Source organism: Pleuronectes platessa, chromosome 12 (assembly GCF_947347685.1).
Source record: "Pleuronectes platessa chromosome 12, fPlePla1.1, whole genome shotgun sequence".
NCBI classification, from domain to species: domain Eukaryota; kingdom Metazoa; phylum Chordata; class Actinopteri; order Pleuronectiformes; family Pleuronectidae; genus Pleuronectes; species Pleuronectes platessa.
In genome coordinates this window covers 8,758,133-8,771,363 of record NC_070637.1, presented here as the reverse complement: position 1 = coordinate 8,771,363, position 13,231 = coordinate 8,758,133, and the positions used below count along the sequence as shown (strand labels likewise).

At 39.4% G+C, this 13,231-nt stretch overlaps 2 protein-coding genes and 1 long non-coding RNA gene across 3 annotated transcripts; 2 read left to right on the top strand and 1 right to left on the bottom strand.

Annotated features, from left to right (window-relative positions):
* Positions 1–3,142: 3,142 nt before the first annotated feature.
* On the bottom strand, positions 3,143–4,447 carry LOC128453103 (uncharacterized). The gene is made up of 3 exons (XR_008341475.1): positions 4,434–4,447; positions 4,201–4,297; positions 3,143–3,182 (listed from the first exon to the last, which is right to left on the bottom strand). It is a non-coding gene; the product is annotated as an uncharacterized LOC128453103 (long non-coding RNA).
* A 43-nt stretch (positions 4,448–4,490) lies between these two features.
* atoh7 (atonal bHLH transcription factor 7) lies at positions 4,491–4,922 on the top strand. Its single transcript, XM_053436887.1, has one exon. The coding sequence runs from the start codon at positions 4,491–4,493 to the stop codon at positions 4,920–4,922; it is 432 nt and encodes a 143-aa protein (XP_053292862.1).
* Positions 4,923–7,603: 2,681 nt separating this feature from the next.
* On the top strand, positions 7,604–12,450 carry pkd2l1 (polycystic kidney disease 2-like 1). The gene is made up of 15 exons (XM_053436140.1): positions 7,604–7,892; positions 8,172–8,285; positions 9,182–9,309; positions 9,410–9,663; positions 9,749–9,973; positions 10,061–10,289; positions 10,377–10,547; positions 10,638–10,819; positions 10,914–11,034; positions 11,121–11,219; positions 11,302–11,423; positions 11,506–11,623; positions 11,767–11,900; positions 12,012–12,153; positions 12,331–12,450. The coding sequence occupies exons 1-15, from the start codon at positions 7,604–7,606 to the stop codon at positions 12,448–12,450; spliced, it is 2,448 nt and encodes an 815-aa protein (XP_053292115.1).
* The last annotated feature ends 781 nt before the right edge of the window (positions 12,451–13,231 follow it).

The window sequence follows — 13,231 nt, the reverse complement described above, 5'->3', positions numbered from 1 at the left end:
TTTTTGTCTCCATAACTGCATAAACACTGTGATGTATCGTCAGAGAAATCAGTCAGATCAGACTACAAACAATTCAATATTGTCCTGAGTTTGGTTTGGGATAAAGACAGGGCTTTGCTTTGGCTTCACACATGACAACAAAAGGTAAAATGTATTTGATGGACTATTATTGAATAAATTAAAGTCAGTTTTAAAACACACTGGAGAAAAAAAAGAAAGAACATATTCACCTGATGTTAAGTTGCACATTGTAAAATAGTTTTGTCCTTCCTCAGAATAAAGTTCTATTTATTAATGTGAGTGAAATGTTTGCTTTGCTGGAACAAGTGGTTTTGTTGGCACACTGCACTGACAGCATGTAAATTCATTCTGCACCATTTTCACTGCTCACTGACGTTTATCTTACTTCACACATGAAAATAATGAGTTTCCAGAGTTCCAAGCCATTTAAACTCCTCTGGCATCGTAGAGGTCCTGTTTTCACTGATCAGATTCCTATTAGCTTAAACTGATGCCCAATTCAAAGCAAATGGGAGGGCTCAGAAGCCAATTAAGTGTTGCTAATCAGTCCAATTAAAGGGGAAGAGAGTTCAAATAGGCATAAAATTGCATTCACCTTACGTGACCTAATTATACTCCCAGCCTCGTCTCACCAGCTGCCAGACCTACTTGTTAACTGGTGCTGTGTTCATTAGAAAATATCTGTGGAGGAAATATCCAGTGTTGTGGAAAATGTTTCAAATAATGTTTTATACTTTTGTTTGCTCAATTTGTTTCTTGCAATTTTAACACAATAAAAGAAACTGTCGTTGAAATGTTAAGTTCAGTTTTTTTACAGTCTACACATTTAAAAACAAAATGTCAACGCCTTCATTTTCTATATATCTGTTTGCTTATTAATTTATAGCTGACATATACTGAACATTATCATGTTTCAAATTATTTTTTATATTTTCCAAGGTCATTCGACTAGATTTTTCTAGTCAGCATCACGTTAATATTAATTCGTTGCAATTTTTTAATGTCCAGATTCCCAAGGTACGCATTTGAAAGTAAAATATTAATACAATATTATTGTTTGGCGTTTACGTCTACTTTTCTTATATCTGACATATACTGAATATTACCATATTTTACAATTATGTTTTATATTTTGTAAGTTCACTCAACTTCAGCTTTGCAGTATCAACACATTATTCGGTTGCAATTTAAGTCCTGATTAGCAAAATGTACACATTTGAAACAAATATAATAAGACCCGTATGATGTGTTTTATGTTTATGCTTCTCAGCATATAGCTGATTTGTACTGAATATTATTATGTTTAAAATTATGTTTTATATTTTCTAAGTTTGATTCACTTAATTACTGTAATATCCACACAATACAAGTTACTGTAATTTCCTAGAGTCTTAAATACAACACATTTTAGTGCAATATAATTGACATATTTGTGATCTTCTAGTTTAGGGGTACTGATAAATTCCCTGTTTTAAACTATGTTTGACATTTTCTAGATTTACTTTACTTGATGAGAGAAACACAACCGGTTGCAATTTTAACTCCTGATTATCAAAGTCAACACATTTTAAAACCAAATATCAGCACACATTTCTGAATGCTTAGTAAAAGAAAGTACGAGCTGCTAATTTAAATGTAATCCTGTGACGATAATGAGATTTGCACTTTCTCCCACACTGAAACATACGCTTTGCAGCCTAATCTCTATTTCTCCATAAGGAGAGTTGGATTTAAGAGTATACAAGTTTCCACCACAGCAGACGGGTCACTCCTCAGTTGTGACATATGGCTTTTGACAGAGGGAATGGTTCAGCCCACCATTGCTCAGACAAGCCAATCAAATGAGGGGTTGCTGCTGCTGCTGCAAAGAAAAGATGGAGATTGGAAGACACGGAAGGTCCGGGCCACGTCTCAGACGAGGCCCTCAGACAAGACAAGCAGCAGCTGGCAAACTACATCAATCTGTAATCAATGAACCAACTGGTAGATAGGATTATATGCCTAATTGCACAGCTAACCAGTCCATCCCAAAATGACCAGACAGCATCAGCTTTTGTGCATGACCCAATACCAGAGACGGGCATTATTCAGGGCCTCTGACAGTTATTAATCATTCATAACCTGCCTTTACACCCAAGCTTTCAGTTTGTCAATACACACTGACAGGAGCTGCGTGTCCGTCCTGACAAAGGACGACATCAGAGATTAAAGCAGCAGCAGCAGAGGACGTATCCAGATCCTTTACTTAAGTAAAAGTAGGAACACTGTGTTCTCTGTAACAAGTCAAAGTCCTGCAGTCACAGTATAAGTCCTGCATTATTCTAAATATGCTACTCTAAGTATTAAATGTACTTCTTTTTCAGAATAAAGCCTTTTTATAGTGCAAGGTTGTGATATATACAATTACATTATACTATTAAGTAATATTATTTATTGTATCTAATAAGGTACAAACATCATGTATATTACAGTATACATTGTATATCGTTGGGTAATTTTTTAAACTTTATATTACACTTAAGATCATTATCTTATATGTAACCATCAAACTTAATTTAAAATGCAATAGTGACGTCATCTGAGAGATAAATGGATGAAAGTTAATAGAAATTAATTACTTTCCAAAAAGTGACAAGGTATGAGTATAAAATCAAATCAAACTTCAAAATTTCTAATAATTTAAAATATTTCAATAATAAGTACAGTTGTTTATAATTAATCACCTTCTGTGCAGATTAAGAGGGTTGTTAGGGGATTCAAATTGCAATTGAAAGAATGTTATTTGAATTTACAGAGGCGTAACAGCAAAGCATGATTAAAGCAACATAGGGAATTTATCTGTGTGGCCTTTTGAGTGATTTTTTTTTCTGTGTGTGTGTGTGTGTGTGCATGTGTCAAAGGAGACGACCCTGCTGTATTACAGAATTCAATGTTGCCAGATGGGAAGGACAGACAGACAAATTATTCTGTCTGTCTCATTTTCTCGGCCGACTACACAGATCAATTATTTATTTCACATGTCCTCTCCACTGGTAAGGAACATTAATGCATCCCACATACTGTGAGTCATCAGGAGCCCGGCACTGATAAACACCCTCACTGATACAAACCAGAGTACTCACAAGTAGAAGACATCTCCGCAGAACGTAATATCTGTCCACCTGCACAGAGACCAGGCTCCAAACCTCTGTTGTCCCAGTAATCTTATCACCATCTTGTCCATATTGTTGCAGGCTCATAATCCCCTGATGTGCTGCTAAACTCCCTCAGGTTATAGACCACACTTACACTTCTGTTGCCTCAGGCTAATCTCAGATTATGGTTATTATCACATGGACACCCGTTACATGGCAAGTGAAAGGGGACTTCTTGGTGTTTTATGTAATAAAACCTGATGAAGTAATTGGCACGGTGCTTCCAAAGATTTTTAAGATAATTAATTTGAACTCAATGAAGTTAAAAGTTGATATCTACAGATTTATTTCTGAGACACAGCTAAATATATCAATGATTGAGTCCAAATAGATTTTTTTCCAAACTGTGCATTAAATGACATTTAATGATGAAAAAGCATATATACTTGTAAAAAAAAATTTTTAAAAATTTTAAAAAATTGTAAAATCTGCTGACATTTGATATATTTTCATATAAATCAAATTTCTTTGACACGGTAGTAGGAAATTCAAATCATGGCAAATGATGCCAGTCATTTTATTGACTTTATAAATAAAACTTCTGTTTTATTTTTTTGCTTGTACTTGACGTTTTTTATCACATAAATTGTTGATATTTCTCTTAACTTTAAAATTGAAGTCTTCAATCTTTGGCTAATATTAGTGATTTAACAAAGTTGGTGGGAATGTTATGTTAAACAGGGAAAATTCTTAATCTCATCCTTTTAAAAGCGTGTTTGCAGCATCAGCTGTGGTGAGCTGAGCTACCAGATGGTGCACTTTTGGTGTTTGTGACACATGGCCCTGAGTGAAGCCACGGTCAGAGAGCCCAGCCCAAGATAATTGGAAATTCATTAAGGTTTTGTTTGTGTGTGCACCGAGTGTGCGTATATATGCCTCTGTGTACGTGTGTGTATGTGTGTGTTAAGAGTGGGTGTGGTTGTTTATGAGTCTATATGGGTGTGTTTCTTTATGAGCAATATTTGGGGGGGAGCAGGGACCCCACCTGCTGCCACCTGTTCATCTGCTCCATCTTATAAAAGCTGCTCCCTCACTGTCTCCAGGATCACAGACACCTTGGACTTGTCTGGGCCGTCCACTATCTGGGGTGACAATCATTTCACAATCAACAAAAAAGGACACACAACTTGGACATCACCCAGGCTGTAACACCGAGGAGAACCTCTAAGGAACCCTGACACAGACCTGGAGACTTCTCTGACAAATCTATCAACTCACAGCTTGTGTCTTTCTTATCCGAGGACAATCACCGGTTTGATTCCTCAAACACACATCATGAAGTCTCGCCGGCCCAGCTGCACCGACTCCGGATCAGAGTCCTCAGAACCAGATTCCCAGAGTCCGGAGAAGTATGAGACCACCACCAGGCGACGGTCGGCTGCCAACGCCAGAGAGAGAAAGAGGATGGAGGGTTTGAACACGGCTTTTGATCGCTTACGTAAAGTGGTCCCCCAGTGGGGCGAGGACAAGAAACTGTCCAAGTATGAAACCTTGCAGATGGCCCTCAGCTACATCATGGCCCTCAACCGGATCCTGACAGATGCCAGGAGGCACAACGCTCCTCACAGGCAGTGGCTGGACCTGCAGTTTGACTGTGTGCAGCCTGAGAGCTATCCCTGCCTCATGAGGTACGACTCCCCGACGGAACAGGAGTACATCCAGTCATCCTTCTCATACCAGTTTGACGGACATCAGGTCCAAGCATAAACTGCAGCCATTTGTTGGTTGTTGTAATCAGTCATGTTGGGTGTGACAATGTGAATTATTTCTCCTCCAAACTAGGAGACGGTAAATACATGTGTATTGCATTATTTTATTTTCTTTTTCTTTATATAGTGTTTCTTTGACAATCAATAAGGTTTCTGTTGAAGTTTGAAGCCTGTGGTCTTTTTTTGCTAGGAAACCCAGCAGCATGTTGAGCAGCGTTTTGTTCAAAGTGTAGCACTAGTGTCATTTCAATAATGACCATTAGATTGTACTGAAGACAATGGTGTGTTTTTATCAGTTATTTTGATAGAGCCCTAAAATGTTGTGCAATGTGAGATGGATTGTGAGAAAATGATTGTGGTTTAGTTGCATAGTTAAAGTCAATATGTAACTATTCATGTCAAAGTGTAAGAGCAATGTTTGTAGAGTTGAAAAATAGATGTTATTTTCACATGCAAACCTCTATTTTGTTATTATTATAGTTTTGGATTCCAAAATAAAAACTATTTTATATGAAAAACATTTCTTTTGTTCTTTATTGTCATAGTCTTTAAGTGGTGCAACTTTATAGTGTATCTACTGTTACTTGCGAAGTGTGAAGTATTTATTATTTCTTACTATTATGAGCCTTATGACAGAATGTTCCTCTCTTCTGCTCAAAAATATTTTAATTTGCAACTTATTAACTTGACATTCTACAAAACTTTATATTCTATGTTTTATGTTTTTTCCTCATCTTAGGAAACACTCTAATTAGAGATCTGAGGTATTTAAACCCTCACTTGTCTTGTATGTCTTGACTCAAATCAAGGGTTACCACCGAGAACATGTACTTGACAGCACAGTCTTTGTTTTGTGGTTGTCAGGTTCTCAGTGGGAGTGATTGCAGGTCATGTCCGCTGCCTTGCCTCAATCTGCTCCCCGGGGAATAAAGCTGCCTTTTGTCCTGAGCTCCTGGCCTCTGAGATAAGACACGATTGCGTCTAGAGGGGAACCAAAATCTAAACACTGATAATTAGACTCCTTTTCAGGACAAGGTACAATCAATTAATTATCCTATTCTAAAATGTTCCCTATAAAAGTGACACCTTTTACAAGTGTTAAACTCAATTGTGCTACGGGATAGTTCAGTGTAAACCAGGATGTCATATGATCCGCCACCGTCCGTTGTGGGAGCCACGAGGCTACAGATTTAAATGGCATAATCAGCCACTGAAAAGTGATTGTTTCAGATTTGAAAAAGGATGAATGGTGGCACAAGCCGCAGCAGATTAAGGAAGCCTGTGTGCCAGATCCTGCCATGGCTTCAGCGGGGTAGCAGAAATTAAACTCTATTGTGTGTTAATGGCTGTGTGTAATGGCTGTGTTCAGAGCCGCTGAGGCGTGAAGGGCCATAGCTGGACCCAAACTATATCTGCATTAACTAGAGGGCCCACACAGCAGTGCATGGACTGTCCTGTCCAACTGCTGCCACATCACCCGCACGCACTGTTGATTTGGGTAGTAAAATGTGGAATAGTGAGTGGTTTTTAGATCATCTCAATTTCCCGTCTGTGTGGTTTAAAATCAAAATGCTGCACAGAATAAACTAAATTGAATTGCTTAACTATTCACTAGTTAATCTCCTTGACTAATTATTGAAATAAGCCAAGAACATTTAATACACATGTGCCAAGTGTTGCAAGGGGCCGTGCTAACAGAGTTCTCGATTCCAAACACTGATACAGATGGTTTTTATGATTCATCTGCCATGTTGAGTGTTTTCAAACCTGATGAACGCTCTCTGACAGTTGGCATGTCAAAAAATGAATAGAGGGCAGAGTCAAAAGTGCGGAATGATAATGAGACCATGGCTGACACTGCAATTACGCTCCTCATTAATTCAGTCACAAGTGGTGAACAGCTGGTGGCAGAAAATATAATCGACAAATGTGATTAATTGATTTCCTGAATAGGAGCGTGTTAGCGGAGGAGATGTTCATCAATAGTGACAACAATGTGCTCAGCGTGTGAGTAACTGAGAGGGTAAAACAAATTAATATGTCTTAACTGCTGAGTGAGTCAGCCTTTCAACGTGACTGGATGCTCTTCTTTGCAAGACATCTCCATCACATTAATAGTTTGATGTGTGATATTGTAGCACTGTTAGTGTTCGCTTTAGAATTAAGTTACTTATATCTGGTAATGTCTTTGTTTGTCATTTCAGCTCTTGGGTGGTTGATAGTGAGGTGGTGATCTCTTCATCCCCTTTTATATTATATTTCATTGTATTTCAAAGCATAAAATCTATATTTAGATTTTTTTTATGACAAATAATTTATTACAGATGAACAACGTCTAAAAGTTTCCCTGAGTTTGGAACAGCCAAGGATGAGATCTTATTGGTTCATTTGGGTTAAGATGTGTCCATAAACAACTGGACACATCTTAACACAATGTTGCGTAACAGCAGCACCTTCCATGTTATCACCTAAATGTGTTTTACCGGGGCTCAATGTCAAGACTACAAAAGCTCCAGCCGAGGACCAGCAGCTCCTCCCTCAACAGAGGTTATGTCATCCGACTCTTTATAATCATCCCTCCAGCAGGTGTTCAGAAGCTGCCGACACTGCTGTGATTCACTGTCTCTTCTGAACCACACCTCAGCAGGTCAAACAGTCGAAGCGCCACCGTATCCCAGGATGAAGTGCTTGAACAACCGGGCCGACAGCCACCTGACTGGGCAGGTGGAGTGCGAGTTGGACAACTTGGGCAATGGTGCCTGGGTGAACCAGGCCTACTGTGGCTCTCCTCCACCCCTGCCCCGAGCTGTCAGCACCATCTACAACCCTCAGCCTCTCTTCCAAGGCTCCATGGACAGCATGTACGAAGTGGACACCCCCAGCCCGTTCCAGCATCCACCCGAGGAACCACTACCAAGCGAGCAAAGTCTGGTGAAGAAACAAAGAGGCTGCTGCTCTTTCATCAAAGGTACGAAGAAGTCACTCTGCTGACTTTAACATTACCTTTACGCTCCGTAAATTAACTGGACTACTAGTTTCATGAGTATTCATTGATATCTAATTTTCTATTTCATTGAAATGTCTTAACTGTCCAGCTGACTAAATAAAGTAGGTAATTTACAGCATTTCATCAGCTTTCCTCCGTTAAAGTTACCCTATTCGTGACAGGTCTTTACAAACAATCTACAGAAATACATTTGTGTCTTAAGTTCATAACCGATGACTTACATTGATATTCTGTTTTCAGGGTTGTGGGGCACAACATTGACCGAAAACACCTCTAACAACAGGGAACTGTTTGTCCGAACCACGCTGCGGGAGTTACTGGTCTACCTGGTGTTCTTGGTAGACATATGCCTCTGTAAGTTATCCACCCATCTTTGTCTCTCATCTATCGTGAGGAATCGATACTGATTCCAAAACTACAAACAGTGGCCTGATTAAGTAGTATTTGAAAGTAATTCTACCCAGTTAATGACATATACGTCTAGAAAATTTAATTTTGAGTTCTGGTACTTAAATTAGATTTAGGTTTACACTTTAATACTCTCCTTGGGACTTAATAAGCATAATGTTACCTATTGAAATCCCTTCCACACACCACCCCAAATATATACGATTTTAACATTAATTACCCATAAAGAGAATAAAAACATGTCTCTAGGCTAGAAAAAGACTCTGTGTTCACAATGACACTCAGTGTTCACAATGACGTGAATTAAATATTTTCTTTGTTGTTTACTTATGTACTTTATTCCTACTTTAGTATGTTTCAATCAACTATTTGTTTTCAGCCACGCTGATCACTGCAGGATGCTACTGTATAGGGCACTTTGGGCTGTTGATACACCCTACTTTAATGCTTACCACAATTGCCCCTCCCATCCTTCTGCCTGAGAGTCATTGTCCAATTGAGCATTAGGAATGAAAGGGACATGCACACTGCTCTCTTGCCTTTTAGCGATAAGAGCATTAGGCCTCGTCTATTGTTGCTTTGTTTGGGTTAGATTTACATTCTTTGATGAGGCCATTTGTGTCAGGCCAGCGTGCACTCTCTTCAAACAAATTACAGCCTCTAATCTGGATCTATTCTACAGCAACCAAACAAATCCTCACAGAGGCTTTGCGTGTCTGCTTCTGAGCGGTCTTATCTTGGACTGCTCAATAGAGCAACGTTTAGAGCTGAGCCTGAGCAAAGACCGATAGTCTTTTGGATGTAACATTGGATGTTAACAGTGTCATCACGTTGTCTTTCAGTGACGTACGGTATGACCAATTCAAGCACCTACTATTACACTAAAGCCATGACGGACCTGTTTGTGAATACAGCCGGTGAAAATGGGGTTAGGTTTCAGTCCATTGGCACCATGTCCGACTTCTGGATTGTGAGTTTTCCTCCAAATTAATTTCCTCTTTTGTCATAATAGTGCCAATGTACAAAAATGTTTCAGTCTGTGTGAATCCACCCTGTCGTTGTATGAACAGTATGCCCAAGGCCCATTAATGGACGGCCTCTACTGGACTAAATGGTATAATAACCAGTCACTGGAGAGCGGAAACCAGTCCTTCATCTACTATGAGAATATGTTGCTGGGAGTTCCCAGGATGAGGCAGATCAAGATCAAGAACAATTCCTGCAAGGTCCACAATGACTTCCAAGATGAGATCACTGGCTGTTTTGATGTCTACAATGACAAGAAGGAGGACGACCTCGGCTTCGGGCTCATTAACGGCACCGCGTAAGCCCCTCTTCAATATTGTAACAAGGACACTGTCCTGCTCTATTTTCTTTGGTTATTTTCATGCCCTTCTGTTCCTCTGCAGCTGGACCTACCACAAGGAGAAAGAGATCAAGGGCTCCTCTCACTGGGGCTTGCTGACCACCTACAGTGGAGCAGGATACTATCAAGACCTGAGTCGGACCAAAGAGGAGAGCGCCGCCATAATGAAGGAACTGGTGGACCACCTATGGCTGGACCGAGGAACCAGAGCAGTCTTCATCGACTTCTCCACTTACAATGCAAACATCAACATGTTCTGCGTTATCAGGTAAAAGTGCACAAGTAAAAGCAGCAACTTTACCCATTACTTGGTACCCAGGCATTGGTTAATCAAAGTTTAATCTGCTTCTTTCAGGTTGGTAGTTGAATTCCCAGCCACAGGTGGAGCGATCCCTTCCTACCAGATCAGAACAGTCAAACTGATTCGCTACATCACCTACTGGGATTACTTCATCCTGGGCTGTGAGATAGTCTTCTGTGTGTTCATCCTCTACTATGTTGTGGAAGAGATGCTTGAGCTACAAATACACAAGTTGTCCTACTTCGGAAGCATCTGGAACATACTGGATATTGTTGTCATAATGGTAAGTAAATGTAATGTGTTGATTCAAACGTTTAATTTTCTCTGATAGAGCTTGGCCCTTAAATATGAAAATTGGTTTCCTTCCCAGCTCGCCATCGTTGCCATCGTATTCAATATTTTCCGAACCGTCAAAGTGGACAAGTTGCTTGGAAAACTCCTGGAACAACCGGAAATCTATGCTGATTTTGAATTTCTGGCGTTTTGGCAAACACAATACAACAACATGAATGCTGTGAACTTGTTCTTCGCATGGATCAAGGTACAGACCTCTTTAACTTCATCGCCTTACTTGGAAGTGTGACCCATTTTTGGTGTCATCGCAATGTGTGTATTCCTCTTGTCCTTCTAGGTTTTCAAGTACATCAGCTTTAATAAGACCATGACTCAGCTGTCCTCCACACTGGGAAGATGTGCTAAAGACATCTTGGGATTCGCCATCATGTTCTTCATTGTCTTCTTCGCTTATGCTCAGCTTGGATATTTGCTCTTTGGGACAGAGGTTGACTCCTTCAGCACCTTTGTGAAGTGCATGTAAGTGGTGCCAATCACGACAGCTCAACAGGAAAGAATTAGATAGGCTGAATGAGCATGAATTTATGAATTTATTTTATTTTTCCTCCCGCAGCTTCACACAGTTCAGGATTATTCTCGGAGACTTTGATTATGATGCCATCGACCGTGCCAACAGAGTTCTTGGACCCATCTACTTCGTCACCTATGTGTTCTTTGTTTTCTTTGTTCTGCTGGTAAGTGGTTTCGTTTTATAAGACGTCTGACTTTAAAACATTAGAATGGAGCAGCCTCATCATTTCTCCATGCATTTGTTTCTCAGAACATGTTTCTGGCCATCATCAACGACACGTATTCTGAGGTCAAGGAGGAGCTCTCATCCCAAAAAGACCAGCTGCAGATTACAGACATCATCAAACAGGTAAAGGCGATGACTTGAATGTTAAAGTAGAATTTATGAATATAAAATTTCACACAAACAATTTTTTATTCTTGTAATTCAGAGCTATATGAAGACATTTATGAAATTGAAACTCAAAAAGGAGAAAATATCAGATGTTCAGAAAGCACTGCGCTCTGGATCTGGAGAAATTGAATTCAAGGACTTCAGAGAAACTCTGAAAGAGTGAGTGACAAAAAATTCAAGAGAAGGGCATATGTTAGCGTCGATGTTAAAGTTAAGGCTCACTGCTCCGATGATCTCACAGGATGGGACATGCCGATCATGAAATCTCAGCAGCCTTCTCGCGGTTTGACTGTGATGGGAACCAAATTCTAGACGAGGACGAACAAGAAAGGATGAAAATCGAGCTGGAGGAAAAGAGGGTTTGTGACTCACACAATAAATGTGATAAAACACTTTCATTCAGTTTTTGAATCAGTTCTTATCCAGCTTGACTAAGTAAAATAGATCTGGAAAAAATGCAGACAAGGCTGTTTTCATTGTGGTTTTTCAATTTTTTTGTCAGGATGCTCTCAGCGCTGAACTCAACAATCTTGGAAAGAATTACGGAAACAAATTACTGGAGAAACCTGCCGTGACCTCCAGTGAGCAGATTAACCATTCCGGTCAAATCTTTGTGGATCAGGAACAATTTCTAAAGTGGGAGACGTTTTAAAATATCGCCTATGATATGTCTTGAAGTATTTAGTCACTCATTTCATTCAAAGGACATTAACCAAAAGCTGAATTTTCTTTCTATCATCATTAAAGAATGAATAGACAGGTTCTCCAACTCGAAAGCTCTGTGGCCAATATCTCAACCAGGATGGAGTTGATTATGGAGAAACTGGGATTACAGGAGAAAACCAATGGGAACGAAACTGCAGGGAAACCGTCTGCAACCAATAACGATGTGAGTATGGAAATAACTCGAATTTCTTAAACCTTATTGTATAAAATTCATGAAGAAGACTCAAAGTGATGTTTAAACTCTGTAGCTGTTATAAGGAAAATGTCTTAACCTCACAAAAAACGTTGTCTTCTTTTCTAATAAATAAATAATGTTGAAATTTCACTTAACCATGTCCAGAGTGATGATGCTGCCTCAGATAGGAGCGTCCTGGTTTGTGTGGACAGAGGTACGAAGGCCGATCTGTCTTTCAGGAGACCAGCACTTCGTACCAACACCACTTACGACTGTCATATGTGATCAACCCTCTGGAAACCAAATCTTTGGTTCTCTGGAAGTCAGCTGACAAGCGAATGTACATGGGTCACCCACCAACAATATTTTGTGCTTCACAACTTCTCTATATTTAAGTTCTTCACTTTGAAAACAACAATTAGGCGATAAGAGCAATACAAGACAGAAAGTATGATTTACCAAATTTAGCACTTTCCTTCAGCCACTCATTTTATGGTCACATGTAAATACTGTGCATATACTTTTTGAATTTGCTTCCTAGGTGCCTGCACTAGAGCTTATATAATGAAGTGGTTTAAGCTCACATTTACAGAGGACTACAATGTACATTGTGAGGCCTGAATCTGCATATTGTAAGTGTTGTGGAATATCCATCTATTTCAACTGTAGCCTAGAGGAAAACATTGTGCAATATAATCTATTATTAGTGCAGAAGCCACTCTACATCTGAGGACATGAATGTTTGCCTTGCTTTTGTCACGTAATGTGTCTGAATGTTAAAGTTCTATTGCAGTTCCTCAGAAACTATCACCCCTGTGTAATCTAGTTCGATGTCTACTAAACAATTCTACAATATATTTTTTTAAGTTGATATATTATACAGATCAGTCAGTAATTATTCATCAGCTTCCTGAGCTCAAACAACCTCATGTTGTAACAAGGCAAACGTGATGAGTGACAGCATCTATAGCTCTTCATTAAAATGTATGTCTGGATCAGAAACATATTTATTGTGCCAGTGGACTGGATATTAAGTAATGTGGTTGTCATCTTTCAGGTTTCATGA